This window comes from Balearica regulorum, chromosome 26 (genome assembly GCF_011004875.1).
Source record: "Balearica regulorum gibbericeps isolate bBalReg1 chromosome 26, bBalReg1.pri, whole genome shotgun sequence".
Lineage (NCBI taxonomy): Eukaryota > Metazoa > Chordata > Aves > Gruiformes > Gruidae > Balearica > Balearica regulorum.
In genome coordinates this window covers 5,771,542-5,793,807 of record NC_046209.1, presented here as the reverse complement: position 1 = coordinate 5,793,807, position 22,266 = coordinate 5,771,542, and the positions used below count along the sequence as shown (strand labels likewise).

Genomic DNA, 22,266 nt, shown 5'->3' with positions numbered 1-22,266 from the left:
CTGCAGGGTCCCAGCGTGGGGACGATCCCTGGGGGCTGCCCATGGGGGTGTGGGGCAGGGGCAGCTCCTCTGCCCTCCTGCTGCCGCCCCAGGGACCCCGGCCCAGGGCACAGCGGGAACATCATGATGGGGGTCCCGCAGTGCTGCCCCGACCCCCCATTCTGCCAGGAGGGTTTTGCCCTTTTCTTTCTCTGCTCACTTTTACTTTCTCCCGAAAGCCTCTTCCTGCCACCTGCAAACGCTGCCACCCCTGGCCGCCGTCTTGGCTTCCTCCCACTCCCTTCCTCTCCTCGCCACGGTTCCCCTTTCAGATGGCAAATGTAACCTCGGGGTTTTTGGACACCCCCGCGCCCCCCGTGCCAGGTGGCTGCTCGCCCCACATGGGTCCGTGCCCTCCCCACCGGAGCTGCTGCCGGCCGGACCCCACAGCCACCTCTGCGCCCCGGTTTGGGCCCTGAGGCCATCTCCTTCCCCGTGAGGCTTCACGTCCCCTGTCTGACACCGCTCTGGGGACAGCATGACGCTGCCTTGGGGGTGGCACGCCACCACCCTGGGGACAGGCTGTCCCCACACCAGGGATGGCGTGACATGCCCCCGGGGGCCACACAGCCCCTGGGGATGGGGTGACACCCCCAGAGCGCTGCCAGGACCCCACCTGCAGCAGGGGTGTGCTGGGGATGCCACCTACGGGGGGTTTGGGGACATCCCCGGGCGCAGGGACGACACGTGGGGCCGGCGATGCAAACGGGCACCTGGACCTGCCGCTCCCGCTCACCTGCGGCCGGTGCCAGCCACAGCGGCGGGCGCAGGAGCCAGGTCCCCTGCTCTGGTGGCCCTCGGCAGCTTCCCCCAGGGTGCCCCCACAGCCCTGGTGGGCACGGAGAGGTGCTGCCGTGCCGGGACCCGCGGTCCCTGGGGTGCTGGGGATGAATTTAGGAGCAGGGGAGCTGCCCAGCTGTCCGGCTTTGGCGTTGCCCACCGGGCGCTGTGCGCGGCGCCGGCCCCGCTGACCGCCTTAAGGTGTTGGCTCGCGTGGGGGGGGGAGGCCAGCAGGCTTATTTGCCAAATGATTATAATTGCCTTTTAGGAGCAGATAGCAAATTGATTTGCTTCCTCGTCCAAGGCCCGTAATCGCTTCATCACTTTAAAATATTAATGCTATACTTCTTTGCTAGTTTCCCAATTACCCTAATTGAAGGCAAATTGGTTAAGAAGGTGCAATGCAGAGTATCAGGGGGTTTAGTTCACTCAAATGACAGTTTTAAACCTCCCTAATCCTATTAGCGGGCAAAGCTGCTAACGCTTAGAGACGCTGCGTCAGCTTACCGGGGCGGTGGGGCCGGAGGCGGGGGTCGGGGCGGGGGGCGGCCGGGGGCCACCGGCCTCACGTGACCAGCTCGGCCGGGGATTTATCACTTTTTTAGTTCATTAAGAGGCCTTGGGCAGGCGGGGAGGCGGCAGGGGTGACCCAAAAGGGTGCTGAGCGGGAGGCAGGTGGCAGCGTGGGGAGCGCGGGGGGGCAGGACGATTAGCCAAGGAGACCTGGCGGAGGGTCCTGACCCGAATCCCAGCCGGTGCTGGGAGCCCCCGCACAGCCCCACTGGGAGCACTGGGAACCAGGCTGCCCACAGAGGTGGGACGGGGCCCCGGTGCGGAGCGGGGATGGAGGAGCTGCCATGCCAGCGCGTGCTGGGGACCTTGGTGCCACCGTCCCAGTGGCTGGTGCTCGGTGTTGAGCCCCAGTGCTGGGGAGAGTGGGGACATGGGGTGGGAACAGGGCTGCACCCGGTGCTATGGCTGCTGCCTCCCCATCGGGGACCCGGCCGGGGCACCACTGGGGGCATGGATGTCCCCATCCTGTGCAGCACGGGTGGATTTTTGTGCCTGAATGGGAGATTTTGCAAGTTCTGAAGAAAAGCTGGAGAGTTGGGATGGCAGGGATGGTGGGGATGGCAGGGATTGCAGGGACAGCGGGGCCACCAAGCACGAGGAGGAGCCCTGATGTGTCTGTCACACGGTCCCTGGGAAACCCCAGCAGTCACCAGCCCCTTGAATTGCACCCGAAGGGGTGGGTGCCCGGGGCGAGGGGGGAGAACCGAGCACCTTCTGCACCCAGGGACATCCTTGCTGGAGCTCCTGCAGCTCCAGGTGCTGCAGCCGAGGCAGCTGAGACTTGTGGCTGTTGTGACGGCGATGAGCTCCGTGGCACAACTACCCCACCTGCGCCGGTTCAGCCGCTCCCTCCCAGCCCCACCGCTGCAGCCGTGGGCAGCCCGGGACAGGGCCGTGGCCGTAGGCCTTTCCGGAGCAGATGGCCCCGGCACGGGGAGGACGGAGGCGGCTCAGCGCGTCCTTTCTTTCATGCAGACACAGCGTGACTCCCCTGGCGGCTCCTGCTCCGGCAGGGAGGTGCCGTTGGGGCCAGCGCTGGTGGTACATTTTACAAGGGTTCAGCTAGCTTAGTCCTCGGGGACAGGCGACTCAGGCAGATTAGACCTCACTAAAATAGGCAGGTATTAGTGATCTCAGCAGCCCCCAGCCTTCCGGCGCGGCAGCGTTTAAGCCAGTGCCGCTGCCGAACACTCGGGAGCAGGGAGCAAGTCCCCAGAGGGGCAAGAGGCAGCGAGGCACCCTGGCCCTGACCAAAGGGACCCCCTCGCTGCCTGTGCTGGCACGGGGATGCTCGAGGGCAGAGGGATGCCCAAGGGATGCCCTGGGGGAGGGGGGCACCGGGTCCCGCTGGCTCCCGTGCACCGGTGGGATGCGGCTGTGCCTGGGGGCTGCTGCGGAACAGGGGGATGGATCCAGCGGCCACGTGTAACAGGCTGGGTGCTGGCTCAGGGGCACGTGGGGCAGCGGTGTCATCGTGTTGTCCCCCCCGCCCAGGACAGGGTTTGTTCAGACAAGGGGTATGGCAGAAAGACCAGAATGGTGCCGACAAATGCCACGTTTATTGAGCCAAACGATGCCCAAGGCCCTGGGGCTTGTTCCTGGGGGGTGACAGGGCATCAGGGACCACCAGCCACCTCATCCGGGGGCTCACAGCAGGGACACCACGGGAAGGGGCTTGGCCAGCACAGCTGGAGGGGACCCAGCCATCCCACATCCCAGCACCTGCTCAGCACACCCCGGAAAAGCAACAGGGAATGGTTTTGGGGAAGAAAACCCACCCCCAGCACATGTATTGGGACCCCACCCCCGGGTAATAGCAATCCGTAACACCCACATCCCATCGCTCCTGGGGGGCAGCGGGGGGCAGGGGCTGCACCCCAACACTGCCGGTGTCACCTGCCGGCAGGGCGGGCAGCGGCGCTACATCAGGGCACACTTCTCCTTCACCTCGTCCACGGTGCCCAGCGCGTGGTCCCGCAGCGCCGGCAGGTCCACCTCCCGCAGCTTCGTCAGGAAGGCAAAGGCCCCAGCGCCGCCGTCCTCCTCCTCCTCCTCCTCCTCGCTCTGCACCATGGCGGCCAGCTCCTGCGGCAGCTCCACCGTGCCGCCAACCACATGCAGCTGAGCGTCGTCCCGCTCGTCCTGCACACGGGTGGGAGACAGCGTTGGGGTTGTGGGCACCACCAGCCATAGGGGAGGGGAGAGCAGGGCCCTGGGGGCCAGCTGGGTGCTGCGGGGGCACTGGGGATGCTGGGGGACGCTGGGACTGTCCGGTTCCAGATTCGGACGGCTGGACAGACGCGTGGGCATGCGGATCCCGCAGAGACAGCAGCTGTTTGCTGCCCTCTTCAGGAACCACCTCCCGTCCCGGGGGGACGCCTGGCAGCTGCCTGACCGGGGCTGTCCCGGAGCACGGGGGGGGTCCAAGGGAAGACCCCCGAGGTCCCGGCATGGGCAGGCTGGTCCTTACCTGGGCCAGGTGGTACTTGTCTCGCAGGTGCATCCGCACAGTGGCCCGTTCTGCCTTCCTCTGCGCAAAGGCTTTGTCCCGCTCGATCCTGCGGCAGCGGGTGCCACACTGTCAACCCCCGCTCACCAAGTCCCAGCCAGAACTGCCCCCCCCCGCCATCGCCCCGGTCCCCCAGCAGCAGCGTGGCTGTGCCAGCCCCTGGCCCAGTTGGAGGGGAAGGGGAAGTGAAGGTCCGCAGGAGGGTTGCAATGGGGATCTGGGGGCAGGGGCCGCATCCTGCCCCTCCAGCCCCAGCACAGATGCTCAGCGAAGGTGCCCGAGGGAGGGACTTGCTCCTCCTATGGCCTCGCAGCTGGTGGGTGCTGGGCCACCAGGTCTCCACAGCACCCAGACCCAGGGAGGTGGGACCTTCATACAGCCCCATGCTGGGCGCTGCTGCCCCTCGGCTCCCTGGGTGCTGGGCTGGCACCAGACACCCACTGCTGCGGGGCACTGGCACCCAGGGGTGCCAGCACACAGGGGACCTCCTGTGCTGTGGGGCGAGGCACCGAAGGTCACCCACTCTGCCCCTGTCCCACCCCGGGGACAGCCCACGGTGGGTGGGACCCCGGCCTCAGCGCATGGGGGACCCCAGTGACACCCCCCCCAGCCCCGGTTCACCTTACTTCTCCTCCAGCAGCTGCCGCTGGTACTCCTCAAACTCTTCATGGGCCATGCCGTTGGGCAGCGTGGTCGCCTTGCCATCCTTGGGGGGCCCCTTGGGTGGCTCCTCCTCGCCCCCCTGAAAGCTCTTCAGGGCGGCCGTGAAGAAGGAGGCCATGGGTGGGCGGCTGCAGCGGCCTGTGCCCCACGGTGCCTGGCGCCACTGGGTCCCCGGCCCAGAGCCTGCAAGGTCAGCGGGACCGGCTGCCCCAGGGGCGCCGCGGATCAGGGGCGGATTAAGGCATTAGGAGGGGAAGCCACAGCCACTGGGGTGGAAAGACCTTCCTGCACCGCTCGCAGCACCCAAGGGTGCTTGGGGGAATGGCGCTGCAGGGGGGCAGCAGGGTGCTGCCCCATCAGGGTGATGGGAAGGTGGAAGGAGCCACCGAGGCCCAGTGGACCCCAGATCGGGCTGAAAGATCCCCCCCGTTGCATGGGCCCGATGGAGGGCAGCACCCACAGGGCTGGATCCTGCTGGGGGGAGCCCTGTGCCGTGGGCACCCAGAGCCACCCGCACCAGCACAGGGGCACTGGAGGTGCAAGAAGTCGGCGCAGTGGAGACGCAAGAGGATTAGCTGAAAAAACCCAAATCGAGGGTCAAAGGACTGGAAGGAAGACAAGGCGGCGGGCGGGCGCACACGCACAAACACACACACGCGTGCGGCCCCATGCCCCCGTTAATCCCAGCTCCACTGAGACGTTGAGATTGCTTGGGAGCCGGCGGGGCCAGGGGCTTCCTGCTGCCGGAGGACGTGCCCTGCTCCCGTAATCTATATGCAAGCAATTCCCATACAGACTCTGATTAAAAGAATAATCCCCAGCTGCAGAGCCCCATGGGGAGAGGGGATGGGCTGCGCCTGGGGAGCTCCGAGGGCCGGAGCTCCCGGCCCCCCCAAGCCTTTCCCTGTGCTCTGCCAGGCCCCAACTGAGGGATAGGCCTAATTTGAGCCCAGAGGCTTAAAGATGCTGTTGAACTAATTTCTTTGGTTTAATCAAAAAAAGCCCAAATCCGTGTGGTTTAGCTGGCTGCACCCGGCGTCCCCACGCGGGGCCGGGTGGCTGGAGCGGGGCTGTTCAGGGTTGGGGTTTCATCCTCCGGTGAGCGAAGATGTCCTGGACTGTGCAGTGGGAAGAAGGACCCATGCCAGGATGGAGAGAAGCTATTTCATCCTCTTCGGGTGCCCCAGGGGAGGAGAGACCCCACACAGCTGCTGCCCCATATCCATGGGGAGAGAGCGGGGCTGCGGGCCACCCCACTGCCCGGCCACCCCTTGCTGCACTGCTCCCAACCCCAGTGGGTCCGGGGTGCTTCCAGCCACGGGTCCTGGGAGCAGGACGGGGGTTAAACGTCCCTCAGGTGCTTCAGCTCCTTCTGCAGCTTCTCTGTGAGTTTCTTGAAGGACGGCCGCTTGCCTGGCTCCAGCTCCCAGCAGCTCCTCATCAGGGTATACACAGCGGGCGGGCAACCCTCGGGGGCCTCCATGCGGTACCCGTGCTCCAGGAGCTCCGTCACCTCCTTCAGGCTCTGGCAGGATGGAGAAGCCAGCTGAGACCCCCTCCTCCCCCACCCTGCCAGGGGCTCACCCTGGCCAGGGGACAGTGGGATGTCCCCATCCCATCAGAGCCAGCGGGGTGTGACCCACGGTGTCCCCCGGCACAGCACTCACCAGCTTGGGGTAGGGCGCTCGGCCGAAGGAGAAGGTTTCCCACAGGAGGATCCCATAGCTCCACACGTCCGACTTGGAGGAGAATTTCTGCAGCGGCAGGAGGAGGGGAGGCTGAAGCCCCCATCCCTCCTCAAGGGCAAGACAGGTGATCGCACCTGCCCCCCGCCACCCCCCAGCTCCCCAGGGTGTCACATCCCCCCCCCCCCATGAGCTGCATGGCCCTGGGTCCATCCTGCCGCATCCCGCTGGAGCTGCCCCCGTTCCTGCTACGCACCAGGGTGAGGGCGGGTCAGGACAGAGCCCCAGGTTTGGAGGATGCAGGGCTGAATGTGTCAGAAGCCAGCGCGGGGCAGGGACGGATTGGCGGGACGGGGAAGAGCAGGGGGGACCCAAGAGGGTGAGATGATTTGGGAGGACCCCCAGCCCCCCTCCCCTCCCACCATCGCTCACATTGTGTTTCAGGGCCTCCGGAGCCGTCCACTTCACAGGCAGCAAAGTGGCATCCGCACCCTTGGGATTGACCCGGGCCAAGCCGAAATCGCTCACTTTGGCCACGTTCTCCTCAGAGATGAGGATGTTGCGGGCAGCCAGATCTCTGTGCACCAGCTTCTTAGACTCCAGGTAGTCCATGCCCTGGGCCACGTCCCTGCCACGGCCGAGCGAGGCACAGCAGTGTCACCGCGTGTCCCCCCGGGACTGCTCGGGGGACGCAGAGCACCGGTCCCCAGCCTGGAGGGAGGGAGATGGACTTACAGAGCAAACAGGAGGAGCTGCTGGGTCGAAACGAGTGCCCGGCCCCGCGTGCGCAAAAAGTTCACCAGGTTGCCCTGACAGAGGAGGAGAAACGTGTAAGGAGCAAGGGGATGGGGCTGCCCAGAGATTTTACCCCCTGTGGGGGCTGCAGCACCTGGCATCTGTCCAGCTCAGCCCCAACTGGGATTTTGCTCCCAAATGCGAGCGGTGATAGGTCCCGCCGGCTGAGGACTGGCTGGGTGCTCTAACCTTGCTCATGAACTCCATGACAATGTAGAGGCCGTTGTGCAGGATCACGCCGAGCAAACACACCAGGTTTTTGTGCCGGACCTTCCTGAAATAGAGGGGATCTGGGCTGAGGGGGTGCCTGCTCATCACCAGGTCACGAGCCAGGGCTGAGCTGTATCCCCCCATGGCACTCACGTCATGGCAGCGGTTTCAGCCAGGAAGGCCTGGGCGGTCACGTCGCACTTGATGTTCTTCACAGCCACCTTCTGCCCCATGTACTCGCCCTGCAGGACATCTGGGAGGAGATGCGGGGGTTCAGGCTCAGCCCTGCACCTGACCCCCCCGTGTCCCAGGCTGAGCCCCCAGTGCCACAGGATGGGGAGGGGACACCAGGGGATGCCATTTGGGGAAGCCCATGGCCAGGGAAACCTCCAACCCCATCTTCTCCCCTACCTCCAAACTCGCCTTGCCCGATGCGGTCTCCCAGTGTGAGGTGCTGCAGGTTCAGCAACCAGCCGGCTGGGCAGGGGCACAAGGGCAGGTTAGCAGAGACACACCGGTGGGGCCATGCTGCCTTGTCCCCAAAACCCACACCACGACCCTCTGCCACCATCGCCTACCTTTGGCCAACTCCTCCTCAGCTGACTTCATCCCGGTTTTCGGTTTGGGTTTCACCAGCTTGGTGCAGATGGCTCCCTGCTCCTTCATGTAGTGCTGCCGAGGGATGGGCAGATGGAGGCAACGTGGCAACGCCACCTCTTATACCCCGAAATCGGGGCGTGGAGCTGGGAAACAGTCATGGGATGCTCTATGGGACCCCACCACCATCCCTACCCTTGAGGGGCCTGGAGCACCTTCAGCTCAGGCAGCATTTCCCCCAGCACATGACTCACAGCCCACGTCTCAGCCCTGCTCCCCTCCGGCACAGACAGGGAAACATCGCGATGGACCACGGGCTGCGTGGCATACTACAGGTGAGCTGGATGGGAGCCGATGGGGTTAAAACCCCCAGCGGGAGCTGCAGCAGCCAAAGGCCGTTTGCAGAGGCCACACGGTTTGCAGAGGCGACAGGGAACGGAAGCGGCAGGACAGCCCTCGCGGTTACAGAGCGGGGCTGGGGCAGCTAAAAGGGGAAAAGACCCACCCGAAAGCAGAAGTTGTGTCTAAATGAGGAAAACATACGAGAGCGCAACCCCCCAGAGAGGAGGTGGGCAGCAGCTATGACATAAGGTGAAGACGGACTTTGAGGAAGAGTTCACCGGAAGGGCAAGAGCTAACGTGGCAGTCTGGGAGACCCCTGGGGTCAGCATGCGACAGGGGGGCTTGGAGGGGAGAGAAACGTGCCAAAACGCCTCAAATCCTCTGTGGGGCTCAGACCTCACCCAGGGTCCAGGGGTGGCAGGGGCTGCTGGCAGCTTCATTTCCCAAAACGCCCTAAGCTCCGCTGCTGCGTGACGCATCAAATGAGCAGGGATGGGGGGACCTGCCACTGCTCCATGTGACCCCATGAGGTTCTTGTCCTTGGTCTGGCGCTGGCAGGGCTCAGCACCTGGGGATGGGGGGCTCACCTCAATCATGTCGATGAGGTTGGAGAAGTACTGCTGGCTGTCGATGCTGAGCGTGTGCTCCTCGTGCACCACACGGTAGTGGATCACCTCCTTGCCAAAGCTCACGCACAACACGTAGTCACCAGGGTGCCGGACAGACTCACGTACCAGGAACAGCCCATCCTCGGGGGGCTGCAGCTCCTGCACCGCCTCCAGCCCCGAGATCTTCCCGTGGAACCAGCTGGGGAGAGCGGCATTAGGGAGGGGGGCATTGGGGAGGGGGCCGTGCCAGCGGGCTTCCCCCAGCGCCAGCAGCAAGATGGGGACAGCAGAGCCCCATCAAAGCGATGTAGACCCCACTGCATAAACCCCCTCCCCAGGAGGTCCATCCAAGCTGGACACAACTTGGGGTCTTTAAAGCCAGGCACTGGCCCCAACAAACCCCTCCATCGCCAGGCCATGGCCACAGGCCACTCTGCCTCCAGCTGCCCACCCAAAACCTGGCTGGGGGGGGCAAATGCGCTGGACTCATCCACTGTCGCAGCTGCCAGGGGCTGAGCTGGGCTGCCACCCCCCCTCCCCCCGGCTGTACTCACGGCATGAGGCTGAGCTTGGGGTCAACGCGGATGGCGCCGCGCTCCCGCAGCGCGCTGGCTGCCAGCAGCCCCTCCTGCCCCGTCTCGTTGTGCCTGGCGCGGTACCAGCCCTTGCCCTGGGGGTGAGAGGGTCTCAGAGCAAGGGAAGGAAGGCAGGATGCTGTTGGGAAAGGGGGGCCCGTCTCCGGCGGCTCAGCTGATGGCACCAGGGTCCCATCCCCTCCCAGGGCAGCGCATCCCCTGAGCACCCGTTGGGCTCACCTCCACAGCCTCGATGATGGTGACCACGTCGCCCTTGCGGAAGGCCAGCTCCCGGGCCTTGGGCTTGGTGTGGTCGTGCTTGGTGACGCACTGCGTCCCAGGGGACCAGTGTTTCTGCAAGGGAGAAGGCAGCGTCAGCAGGGACAGCGAGAGCTGGCCACCCTTCATCTCCCACAGCCACCAGGACCAGCCCCAAGGACCATCTGAAGCCCTGGCTGGGGACAAGGGGCACTGGGCACGAGCCCTCCCTACAAGCCACAGTGGTCCTGGGGGGACACGTCACCCCGACGTTGGCAGGGGAAGTGCTGACTTCCCTGTGGCAGCCCTGCTCACCCCAGACATGGTCGGCCGTCAGCGCGTCAGGGACTCCCTGTCCTCTCCTGCTGCCACCTGCAGAGAAGAAACCAAAGAAGGCTGGGGAGGGATGGGGCTGAGCTGGCCCATCCCCGGCCACCGCTGCTGTCCCCATGGGGCCAACGCAGCTCCTTGCAAGCCTGCCCATCACCCAGAGCAGCCCCACACCACAGGAGGGAGAGAAAGACTTAGAGCAGGCTGCAAACCCTGCCCGCGCTGCCTGTACCCCGAGGACACTCCTGTCCCAAAGCCAGGCGGGAGCAGGACCAGCTGTCCTGGCCCCTGCCCCTTCTCCCCGCCTTGGAGTCCAAAGATGTGCTCCACCACCCACCGGCACTGCTGGCACGACAGGAGCCCATCGCTGTGGCTGTGGGGGGAGGGAATGTGGTTTTACCAGGAACTTGCTTTTTCATCTCCTGTTTCAGCAACTCCAAGTCATCAGGGCCACAAGAGTCACCAGCCTCGGCCCCCTGACGCGGGATGTGGCAGTGCTGATGCCACGGGGGGACGAATGCTGACAGGCAAGGCTGGGCCAAGGCAGGATTGTCACATCCGCTGGCTGCGGGATGATCACACAAGGTCCCTGTGCTCCCCTTGCCACCAACACATGCTGGGATGCATGTGACCGCTTTCCAATTCAAAATTGTCGGTCTTCTCCTGGAGCCCTTCATCCCCAGTGTCACCTCCATGGGAGGAATCCCAGACTGGTTTGGGTGGGAAGGGACCTCACAGCCCATCCAGTGCCACCCCCTGCCATGGGCAGGGACACCCTCCACTAGCCCAGGTTGCCCAAAGCCCCATCCAACCTGGCCTTGACCACTGCCAGGGAGCCAGGGGCAGCCACAGCTTCTCTGGGCAACCTGTGCCAGGGCCTCAGCACCCTCATTGTACAACATTTCTTCCTTATGTCCAAGCTAAATCCTCTCTCAGTTTAAACTGCCCTTTGTCCTGTCACTATAAGCCTTGGTAAAAAGTGTCTGTCTTTCCTGTAGACTCCCTTTAGGTACTGGAAGGGGCTCTAAGGTCTCCCCGGAGCCTTCCCTTCTCCAGCCTGAACAACCCCAACTCTCCCAGCCTGTCTCCATAGCAGAGGTGCTCCAGCCCTCTGATCATCTCCGTGGCCTCCTCTGGACTCTTTCCAACAGCTCCATGTCCTTCTTGTCCTGGGGACCCCCGAGCTGGACGCAGCACTGCAGGGGGGTCTCACCAGAGCGGAGCAGAGGGACAGAATCCCCTCCCTCGACCTGCTGGTCACGCTGCTGGGGATGCAGCCCAGGACACGGTTGGCTTTCTGGGCTGCAGGCGCCCATTGCCAGGTTATGTACAATACGTCAACCACCAGTACCGCCAAGTCTTTCTCCACAGGGCTGCTCTCAATCCATTCACCCTCCAGTCTGTATTGATACCAGGGGTTGCTCCGACCCATGTGCAGGACCTTGCACTTGGCCTTGTTGAACTTCATGACGTTCACATGGGCCCAACTCCTCCAGTCTGTCAAGGTCCCTCACCTGGGGAAGGGAATGCCACCCGGAATCAACTGCACCACTCAGCTTGGTGCCATCTGCAGACTCACTGAGGGTACACTCAACCTCACTGCGCACACCACTGATGAAAATATTAAATGGTATTGTTCCCAGTATGGACCCTTGAGGGCCACCACTTTACAGCTTTCCTCTTGTACATTGAGCTATTGACTGTAACTCTTTGGACGTGGCCATCCAGCCAATTCTTTATCACCTAACAGTCCATCCTCAAACCCATATCTCTCCAATTTAGAGGTAACAATGTTGTGGAGGACATATCAAAGGCCTTACAGAAGTCCAGGTAGATGACATCTGTAGCTCTTCACTGGTCCACTGATGCAGTCGTTCCACATGATCCATCGTAGAAGGCTGCTAGATTAGTCAGGCACAGTTTGCCCTTGGAGAAGTCATGTTGGCTGTCTCTAATCAGCCCCCTGACTTCCATGAGTTTCAACATGTCTTCCAGGAGGATCTGCTCCATGATCTTACCGGGCAGTCAGGTGAGGCTGACTGGTCAGTAGTTCCCAGGGTCCTTCTTTTCACCCTTTTTAAAAATGGGTGTAATGTTTCCCTTTTTTCCAGTCACTGGGAACATTGCCTGACTGCCACAGCTTTTCAAATATGATGGAGTGGCTTGGCAACTACATCAGCCAATTCCCTCAGGACCCTGGGCTGCATCTTGTTGCATCCTGTAGATGTATGTATGTTCAGGTTCCTCAGGTGGTCTTGAACCTGATCTTCTCCTACAATGGGAGGAACTTTGTTCCCCCAGTCCCTGCCTTGAGGTTCAGGGGCTTGAGAGATGTGGGAAGAGAGATTACCACTGAAAACTGAAGGGAGGGGGAAAGTTGAGTGCCTCAGCCTTGTCCATGTTGCTTGTCACCAGCTCTCCCGTTTTATTTAAGGGGAACGCACATTTTCTTTAATCTTTTTCTGGCCAAGGTACCTATAGAGGCCCTTATTCTTCACATCCCTTGCCAAATTCCACTCCACCTGTGCCTTAGCTTCCCTGATCCCATCCCTACACATCCAGACAGCACCTCTATATTCTTCCTAGGATACACGTCTCTGGTTCCACTGCCTATGCATTTTCTTCTTACACTTTGGTTTGACCAGGAAGTCCTTACTGAGCCATGCTGGTTTCCTGCCTTCCTTGCCTGATTTTAACATACAGGAATTGCTCTTGCGCTCCAAGAAAAATGTCCTTCAAGAGCTACCAGCTTTGTTCAGCTCCTTTATCTGTGAGGGCAGTTTCCCAGAGGGTTCCATCCACTAATTCCTTGAACAACTGGAATTGTGGATGGTGGGACTCAGTGGGCAAATCCTCTCCGCTTCCTTAGCGGCACAGGGGGCTGGAGAGGGGACAACCCACCCGCCGGGGCATCGACACCAAGCCTGTGTCCTTGGTGGCACTGCCTGGGCTCCTGAGCGACCCCATACTATGGCATCATCCCCAAACCCACCATGCTCTTAAAAGTCAAGTCACAGTTTCTCTGTTTTGCTCTGATTTTAGCCCCCTTCCTCCAGATCCATTTTGCAGTTGAAATTTCTCTCTCTCACTGCACAGCAGATGCTTTCTTTCCTTTTCTAAAGGAAGGTGGGATTTCTCAGTGCTCACAGCTCACACTCTTCAGCTTTGCCAAAGATGCCATCCGATGAGACCCACATCCCACATACATGAGGCTGCTTCGTGTCCGCCTCGCTCCTTCATACCAGAGAACTAGACAGTGCGAAGCCATCCCAGCAGCTTGGTGCTCACCTCTGTTTCCAAGACCTCAAAACAGCCAGGGAAGCATCAGCTTCCAGAAAAGAGAAACATCTGAGGAAGGGGAGAGGTGATTTCACTCATGCACTGGTTTTCTTGGTGCTCAGTGAACACGAGAGCCTGGGCTGACTGCGCTGTGCTTGGGAAATCCCACGCTTGGAGATTTCTAGCCAGAGCAGGACGATGTTTCCCTGGCTCTGCTGGGCTGGGAGAGGTGTGGGCGCTCACTGAGCTCCTTGGAGCAGAGATGACAGTCTTTGCTCTATTCCTCTTTTGGAGGGTGAGTCATGGTCACTCCTCTGTGGTAAACCCTAGCCTGCCTCCATGACGGCAGGGATCTGAGGACTCACTGTGTCAGTCCCCAGCTAGAACAACAACAAAGGGACAATTGCAGTTGTTGCAAGGTTAATATTAGCAGGCAGCAGATTAATCTGTTCCAGAAGCCATCGTTAGCTCGCACAGACATCCTCTCGTCCTACAGCCCATCCGTGCCAGACGTATTTACCTCGGTGGACTTAGAGATGCAAAGGCAGCTGCTCTGTGCCTGTTCCCCAGCCGGCACAGCCAAAGTCTGAGGTGACTGCGTGCAGCTCAGCTCACTTCCAGGATGGGTGAGGACCTCATGGGCACAGAGCTTAAGGACAGGGTCCACTCCATACCCCTCACCGTGCTACAGCCGGGTACAAGGAGGGGCTGAGCCGGGAAGGATGAGAGCGGCTCTCACAGTTGGTCCTTCGTTTTCTGCTGCTCTGGGACAGCAACTTCTGGTGAAAAGCAGCAACTGTTTGCTCGGTCCTGCCCCTGTGTGCAGACAGCGGGCTGTGCTTGGAAAGGATGGATCCTCCGCTCCGAGCACCCAAGGCTTCTCTCCTGCCCAGCTGGCACCAGGGCTCGGGGTGCCGGACACGCACCCGCACACGGATACCTGCAGCTGGCAGAGCCTGGAGACCGGCCAGCGCCTCCACCCAGCCACCAGCGGGTAACGGCAGTGAATCACCGTTCTCTTGGTGCCACTCACATGCCTTGTCCTAAAGCAACCGTTTGTTCTTGGAGATGTTCGGTCCATCCGATTCCCACCACTGCAATGAACGTGCCTACAAGCAGGATGCATGGGCAGAAAGCCTGGGGGGAGATACTTGCCCCCCTCTTTGTTTTAGAGCTGTTCTACGCCTTTTTTAAGTTGGTTAACCCAAGTATTTGCAATGAGGATGAGAAGTACAGAAGCCAGATGCCTTGTGCATGCACCTTTGAAACTCAAGCTGGAAGAACTTTTTTTTTTTTTTTTTTTTTACAAGCACTAAGGGTCACTCAGACAAACGGCAAGTACAGCTCTTTCGCTGAAAAACAGGTGACTCCCGGCCGTTTTCCCCACTGACCAGAACGCGCTCGACACTACACCACCACGTCCATCCCTCCGCACTGACAGAGCGGACACAACAACTCGTCACCTGCTCTCAGCAACGCCGACAGACACGTGCCCTTACCTCCCAGCAACGTCCATGCAGGGCCTCGGGGGCAACGACGTCTCAGGGTAGCTCGCAGTTAAGCCCGGACTCAGATTCCTGGAGAGTAAATTCTCTTTCATATGGAGCAGCAAAGCTTTATTTTCAAGGGCATACTCCCAGAAAGAGCAACTGCGTTATTTCCTGATTTCTCTTCTGGTAAGGGCTGCAGATGCAGCGTCTCAGAGGTCCTAGTGCCTGCCGCCTGCACAGTCAAACATTAATCAGAGATGACTCATTATTTGACAACACTTAAATCAACTTTTACCCTTCGAGGGCACAAGTACACGCCCTTGCTAGAAATGAACTGGAGATCATCAGATCCTATATCCTGCAGCACTGTGTCGCACTCACAGAAAATTAATGATCCACTATGCAAATAGGGAGATTTGCCATTACCGCCTCGATTGCCACAGCCAGAGCAGCTGCCCGGGGAGCAGATGTCCACAGCGGCAGCAGCTCTCCAAGGAGGCCGAGACGCAGGAGGAGATGTGGTGGGCCCAGGGATCCTGGCTCAGCACCGACTTCTGGGAGACTTGGGAGAGGTCGATCCAAGAGCACGGCCATGCCTCGCTGCTCTGTAGGGGATGAAAACACAGATGCATCACAGGCTGGAACGGGCAATTACAGAGAGACCTTTAAATGAACATCACTGTCAAATGGCAGTGGCTTATCTGTATCCTCCAGCATCCGCAACTGGTGGGGAGGCAATAATCGCCTCCGCAGCTCGTCATCCCAGCCAAAAAACTGGAGACCAGTTTCACACAAACGTTCAACATTTCCCACATTGTGAGTAAAATGGTGAAAAAGAAGAAAATGCAGTTTCAGGCAAACACTGTACTTCATTGAAGGGTCTTGGGTTTTTTGTGTGTGTACTTTTTTGTTTTGTTTTTAATAAAATCTTGTTTAAGCCTTCAAAAAAATACTGGCAATTCAAGGGTAAAAGCAATGTAGAAGAAAACTATTCCAAACTAGCCAGTAGTTTCATCTCCTGGTTATATTTTTCCATCAGCAAACAACTCCTCCAAGCCATTTGAGCCAGCCTGTTCAGAGGATTCTTGGGATGCGTTTCCCCAGGAGCACTCCTTGCCTTATCCTCTGGATTTGTAAGGACAGACCCATAGACATCAGGTCTGTTCAAGCTTGAGAATAAACACAAGCGTACATCCTTGCAGACCCTGTGCCACACTCCTGGGGCTCAGCATCAGACCTGCTGGGGTCTACACAGTACTCTCTGCAGGAAACAGAGGTGTTTCGTACTTCTTGGGTTTGCCACATCCTGTCGTTTTAAACAGACCACGGCCCAAAGACCTCAGCACCACACACAGGGCACAACTCGCTCAGACTTAATCACAGAAACATTTAGAAAAGACCTTTAAAACCATCAAGTCCAATGGTTAACCTCACACTGCCAAGCCCACCCCTAACCCATGTCCCCAAGCACCACATCGACATGTCTGTTAAATCCCCCCCAGGGCTGGTGAGTCAGCCACTTCCCTGGGCAGCCTGTTCCAGGGACTGACAACCCTTTGGGGGAAGACATTTTTCCTTATCTCCAGTCTAAACCTCCCCTGGTGCAACTTGAGGCCGTTTCTTCTTGTCCTATCGCTTGTTACTAGGGAGAAGAGACTGACCCCCACCTGGCCGCACCCTCCTTTCAGGGGGATGGAGAGATCCATCAGGTCTCCCCTTGGCTTTCCTGTCCTACTGTGTAGCCAGCAAAAAGACTCCCACTTGCTTCTGACGGAGCTGGTCTCCCTCTTTACATATCTGGGTATCTACCACCCAGTCAGTGCCTCGATCCTCAAAACTGCATTCCTCTCTTCTCTGGTGCAGCAAAGCAGACAGGTATCTGCTCTGCACAGCCCAATCACCCTCCTGCCCAGCTCCCTCTGAAACAGCCTACAGTTCCCCAAACCATCAAGATTTTGCAGCACTTGCAAAAGTCACTGGGTGAACGTGCAATCATATGGGAAACGTTTTCCTCACATCCCAGGCTGAGGCTTTAATCACTTGTCGGCCTTCCTCCCGGCATCCTTCCTGTGGGTCAGGAAGAGTCAGGCTCACAGTCACAAGCGCAACGTCCTACAGAACCAACTGTTGAGCAGTGCCATTCCTGGTAAGGTGCAGGATGAAAGTTATCCAAGGAAGCAGAGGTTGGAGGACGGGCAACGATATTCATCAGGAACAGCAGCACGTAAATACAGCTCCTTTCCTAGCACAAATTGGATCATTAGCAGTCCAGAGCCTGTGGACTCTCTTGTGCCAACTCAACTCCCTTCAGCCCACACTGACAATACAGTGGGATTCACCAGAAATATGCCTTATCAGCCTGAAGAACCTACCCTGCACTTCAAGCCTTTAAAAAGGGAATCAGAAAACGTCAATAGGTCACAGAAGCAGAGAACTCTTCCCTACCTTGCCTCCACAACAACTCGGGGGGATTGTTTTTACCTCTCCTTTTAGCATTTCAAGTCAAACATCCAGGTCCCTTCTGGCTCCTTCTGCAGCCAAAGAAAAAAATGGGCACCCCCAAACTGCAGCTCAACTGACCGGGGCTCAACCGGCGACCCCGAGCAAGCCAAGCTGTCCAGCGGGGCTGCTCGCTCCCTGCTGCTCCCAAGGACAGCATAGGATGTCTAACTTGGTCTTTGCCATCCAACCTCCAGTGTTTAAAGAGAACATCACGGAGTTTAAATGCCCCTTTTCATAGCAAAGATTTCTATTTCAACCCAACAACACTGTTGTGTTGTTTGGAGAGAGGATCATTTGAAAGGCTGTTTCACCCTAGGGAATGGCTGGAGCTTTGAGGCACATTCCACGTCTGGGTTCTTGGTCTTTACAGGCATCTACGTCCCTGACTGTGGCAGTGTCTAATGGTTTTACTTCCTAATTTCTAATGAGAGAAGCTTTTTGGAGTGGATGCGCTATTTCATCCTCTTTTGATCTGACTAAGGTTAAAGTCCAGAAATTCCTCATAATATTTCAGCACTTCCGAATCTTTCCGAATGTACCAGAAACAGATGAGGATAACTGTATGGGCAAAAGGCTGATCAGAGCCAAGGCTTCGGTGTGAGGTCATGGTAACACTGAATGTACAGAAGGACGGCAGCAGCTCCAGCAGAGCCAGCCAGCCGCGAGCACCTTTCAGTTCGGAACACGCTGCACCAGGTAAATACAGCGCTGCGTCTATTTAAACATCTATGGAAGCGCTGAAATGCATCCCTCTTCAAAGACATGTCTCTCTCTAATATATATATTATATATATTTAATATATTTTTATGTGTGTGTGTATATATATCTCTCTCAACCCAGAATATTTAGACAGAACCTGCTTTATACCCCCCAAAAAGTAGCTTTATTTTACAGTAAACAACACAGGAAGAATGTTTTTTTCAGTAAGTTCTAAAAAGCTGTTGCTCAAAATACTCCAAAAAGCCTGAAGGAACGTGAAGAGTGATTTGAAACTGCGGTTTAAACGAAGAAAAGAACACATTCACAAAGCTGAAGCTGGCGATGACCCGCCAGCTAAGGGGCAACGTCACATAGAACAAAAGCGACCAGTTCCATACTGGTTTTCTCCATCGTACTCTTTTTCCAGGTACCACTAGGACGATGCTGAAGCCACGTTACAGCCTGGCCTTCACGTATTTGCTTGGTCACCTTTAGCAAACCCACCAAAACTGCCCAGAACGAGCAGCTGCATGTCTGTCCAGCGCCGCAGCCCTGTCACTTTTTTCTTTTTTTTCCTTTAATAGTATCTGACTGCCTGCTTTGCTGCAGCAAGAGTTTCTTCTAGAGCAAGGGAGTGGGAGAGGAAGGAGATGTAACAGAAGGAAAGGAACTGTTGCTACAGGCAACTTCACTCTTATAGAATGCTGCAATTTTTGTAGGAATTATATAGTACAATTTAAAACTACCTACAGTACACTATTTCAAGCAAAAGTTACTAAAAACGTAACATATCAGACATATATATAAATTATATAAAAATATATAAAAATATATATAAATAAATATATATTATATATAAAAAATGGAACCATATGAACATTATTTTATACATGCAGTATCATTATTAGGCAGCAGCATCTTTTTTGTCCTTTTTTCCACCTCCTTCACCCTGTCCTCTTCTAGCTGTCTCTCACTTTTTTTTTTTTACTGCATGCATTAAATGTATTTTTTAGAGATGGAAGGGCCCATTCCAAGTTCCCTGGGTTTTTTTTTTCTTTCTTTTTTTTTCCTTTGAAAGTTAGCATTTTTAAAACATGCTAGGAAGAGGAGGAGATAAAATGGTAAGAACCTGACTGAAATGAAGGCGGCTGTATGAAGGAAATACATAGAAATCTGCAGTTCTTCCCACACACACTATGGGAGCTGGAATTTAAAATTTAGAAGATCATCACCACCACTACACCATACCTAGTAATTAAGCTTATATTGCAAACACTCACCTAAAGCAAAGGTAGCCAGCTACTTTGAAAATAAGAAATCAAGAATTCGGTGTCCAAGCTGAATTCTTCTTAATTAAACTTCTGCACCGAGCCACGGAGGTTTCAGACAAGACTGGCTACAGCAATTTTAATTTAGTCTCATACTCAAATCTCTTTTATCATATTTAACACGAGTAACTGTAGGATTTTAATGTTTGCTTATTTGATATTGGTCAAGAAAGTCAATGCTTTCATTGCAAAGAAACAGCAGAGTCAGGCAATTTTCACTGTCAATGAAAAAGAAGAAGTTATATTTAAATGACCTTTCCTACTGCGTACCAAACTAAGAACAACTAAGCACGTAGAATGGAAGAGGGCTTGAGTTATGCACTGGACAATTTTATGTGCTACAATAAGTTCTATGGTTTTCCACATAGGCAATAAAAAAAAATGTGACAGAGGACACAATGGCAGATAGAAACATTGAAAACAAGTAGCATTATATGTAAAGACAACTGCAACCTCATTTGAAATATTCACTCACTTTGATGATTCCCTCTATTAAAAAGTGAGCAACGTCAACACAATTTCTGGCGTTACTAATGATAGAAATATCATAATAACAAATAAAATGCAGACCACATCTCTCAGTGGTTTCAAAGTGTTAATTGCAGTGGGGATCTCCAGGATACCACTGCCAGGAACACTTACCAAAGTGTCCTCCTTAACGGCTGTTAGCTGTTCTTCTCTTCTACCTCTGCATGGGCTGGGACATCTTCGCGCTCCGGATGGCTCACAGTTTCCAAAGCATCTGGCTTACCTTTCCAACAGGATCTTGCTGTCCAGGTTCATCTGACAACGCAAGCTATGGGAAATAAAACACATCACAAACATAAATATATTGCAGTCAGGTTTTTAACAGCAAACTCAGCAGGCAAAGAATTAAAAAAAGTTTTAAAACAGAATAGTTCTAGAATTTTGCTTTATCTCAAGTAAGAAAACATGAGAAACTGATCAAGCTTTAGATTCTCTGGAACGAGCACACAGTTACAGCATTTGAGATTTCCCTTAAAAGCTTCTCTATAAATAACGACTGCAAGCGTTCAGAAAAGCAACGTGAGCTTTGTAAAAGCCAAGCGGGAGTGCCTGGGGGCTTGAAATACATCTCTGCCTAATTCCAGTATCAGTCTTGGCTTACCAATCAGAAGGTAGACAGGTCTCTCCTTCCTGGGAGGAACAACATTATCTTAACAGAGCGACTCAGCAGCGCAGAGGAGACAAAACGTCGCACTTAACACACTGTCATAAGAAAACAACCAAGAGAGGAATAACGTCACCAGCACGAGCCGCTGCGCCAAAGGTTCCAGCGAGGCTCCTGGGCGATGCTGCGGTACCCACCGCCACAGCGTTCCCAGCAGGACGCCTTCGAGAAACCACCACCAGGATTTAACAGGCCTGATGCCAGGCTTAAAGTCTTTCCTACAAAAAGTGCTATCGCCTACGGAGACGATAAGAGTGACATGTTAGAAGTAAAAAGCAAACAAAACATGCTTTCCCTTTAACCAAACCTTGCTGTTTCTCTAGAGACGTGCCCATCCTTGGGACTCTGCCTTGGGTTTTTTTTAGCACTTTGAAATTAGTTTCTAGATTGCATTGTCACAGGCTGGTAAAGCCACCAGGAACACATCAACTCCTGTCATAATTTTTTATCATAGAAATAGCCAAGGAAAAAATTATCTTTGCTACTTTACCCCCAGAGCAGACGCACACCACCACAGACAGAACAAGCCCTTGACAACAAACTGAGCTTCCAGGGATGAACGTCAAGTGAACGAATTGCTCAGGTCAGAGCTTCTTTCTAAAAATGTTAAAGATCCGAGACAACTGAGTCCACGCAGGATTTTACAGCTGCCTGGTAATCTTCTTAACTGCAGCAATTATACAAGGAATTCTTCCTCAAAAGCACACAGATGAGCAGAATATATCACTTCTGTCATTTAGACTAAGTCTTTGGGGGTTTTCATGGATGTTTCTGTTATTCACTGGCATTTTTCCATCCCTCACCTACTGCAATTCTATAGGCCTATGCAAGAGTAGAGGAACCTTTTTCCCCCATCTCCTATCCTGTATTTTTTTTGGTGGTAGGATTCTAGCACTACTCTGTGACTGCTAAAGACCAAACCATTGAAACCGCACTCAGAGCGGTTATTAAATCCGATAATTTTTCCTTCACCGTTTCCAGTCGAAGACATAAAACACGTTGAGGATAACTACCCACGACAGTAACAACCATTTTGCTTTTAGGAACTTCTCACCAGAACATACTCTCACCAGATGCATGTACTTATTCCTTATTAAAATTTTGCCAACCCACTGAGTAATTTGAAAAGCTCACAGCAACATTGCAATGCTATGTAAGGCAGGAAGGAAATGCAACATCCATTTAAGCTGCAAAGGCCTCTAGAAAGACGCAACTGAAAACCCGCCGTAGAAATTGAACTAGAACATGATTCATTCCCATGCAGTGACAAGACAGTATTTGTCATCATAATGGATATGACTTCATTTTAAAGCTCATAAGAAATAGCAATCATCTTCTAGGAAAGAGTTTCTGCAGCAGTTTTTTTTTTTTGAGTCCATAGTGCACCCAAGTACGTTCCCTTGAAGATCTTTGCCACTTCCTGCAGCACCCACCTACTCCCTGGTATTCAATCACCTGCCCGTGTCATCATGGGCTTTTTCTAGGCATAAATAATTCTTACACTTGCTTTTTTTTTTGCTTTTTTTTTTTCCCTTTTTATTTGCTTTTGCTTATAGTGAGAATGGGAAGAACAAAACCTGATCTCACTGGAAATGCTATACCTGAAGATTTAATTTAGATTTCAAATCTTAATGTACAATTTAATGCCTAAAAGCAAAGCAACATTTTCAGGAATTCATGAAATAACAACAATGGAAACAATCTAAATGTTTCACCACCTTGAACAGCATTGAAAACAGTATTTACCCACAAAAAAAAAAAGCCAGACTAATGCAAAACCTTGCATGTAAGCCCATAAATGTATTTTGAAA

At 55.4% G+C, this 22,266-nt stretch overlaps 2 protein-coding genes across 7 annotated transcripts in view; both read right to left on the bottom strand.

The window, feature by feature from the left end:
* Positions 1-2,838: 2,838 nt before the first annotated feature.
* LOC142605232 (complexin-3-like) lies at positions 2,839-5,418 on the bottom strand. Its single transcript, XM_075776306.1, has 3 exons — positions 4,528-5,418; positions 3,863-3,950; positions 2,839-3,534 (listed from the first exon to the last, which is right to left on the bottom strand). Exons 1-3 carry the CDS (start codon positions 4,680-4,682, stop codon positions 3,313-3,315), a joined length of 465 nt encoding a protein of 154 aa, XP_075632421.1. The 5' UTR covers positions 4,683-5,418; the 3' UTR covers positions 2,839-3,312.
* Positions 5,419-5,530: 112 nt separating this feature from the next.
* The window catches only part of MATK (megakaryocyte-associated tyrosine kinase), a 32,617-nt gene continuing 15,881 nt past the window's right edge, over positions 5,531-22,266 (bottom strand). For 2 of the 6 annotated variants that reach the window (XM_075776302.1, XM_075776301.1), the window contains 15 exons: positions 19,906-20,046; positions 15,160-15,338; positions 14,743-14,965; positions 9,950-10,006; positions 9,617-9,730; positions 9,356-9,471; positions 8,781-9,000; positions 7,833-7,926; positions 7,666-7,731; positions 7,408-7,507; positions 7,234-7,318; positions 6,985-7,058; positions 6,682-6,877; positions 6,232-6,318; positions 5,531-6,089 (listed from right to left, as the gene is read on the bottom strand). In XM_075776302.1, coding sequence (XP_075632417.1) covers positions 5,907-6,089; positions 6,232-6,318; positions 6,682-6,877; positions 6,985-7,058; positions 7,234-7,318; positions 7,408-7,507; positions 7,666-7,731; positions 7,833-7,926; positions 8,781-9,000; positions 9,356-9,471; positions 9,617-9,730; positions 9,950-9,958 — 1,344 coding nt within the window. In that variant the 5' untranslated portion in view covers positions 9,959-10,006; positions 14,743-14,965; positions 15,160-15,338; positions 19,906-20,046 and the 3' untranslated portion in view covers positions 5,531-5,906. Of the gene's footprint in view, positions 6,090-6,231; positions 6,319-6,681; positions 6,878-6,984; positions 7,059-7,233; positions 7,319-7,407; positions 7,508-7,665; positions 7,732-7,832; positions 7,927-8,780; positions 9,001-9,355; positions 9,472-9,616; positions 9,731-9,949; positions 10,007-14,742; positions 14,966-15,159; positions 15,339-16,749; positions 16,877-19,905; positions 20,047-20,392; positions 21,808-22,266 lie in introns of those variants that run through there. The other 4 variants (XM_075776299.1, XM_075776298.1, XM_075776300.1 and 1 more) reach the window with 4 other exon arrangements.

Coding starts and splice junctions, on each gene's coding strand:
- LOC142605232 (XM_075776306.1), bottom strand. CDS start 4,682: ATGGCCTCCTTCTTCACGGCCGCCCTGAAGAGCTTTCAGGGGGGCGAG. Junction 3,951..4,527: donor CGGCAGCTGCTGGAGGAGAA/GTAAGGTGAACC, acceptor CCGCTGCCGCAG/GATCGAGCGGGACAAAGCCT. Junction 3,535..3,862: donor ACAAGTACCACCTGGCCCAG/GTAAGGACCAGC, acceptor ACCCGTGTGCAG/GACGAGCGGGACGACGCTCA.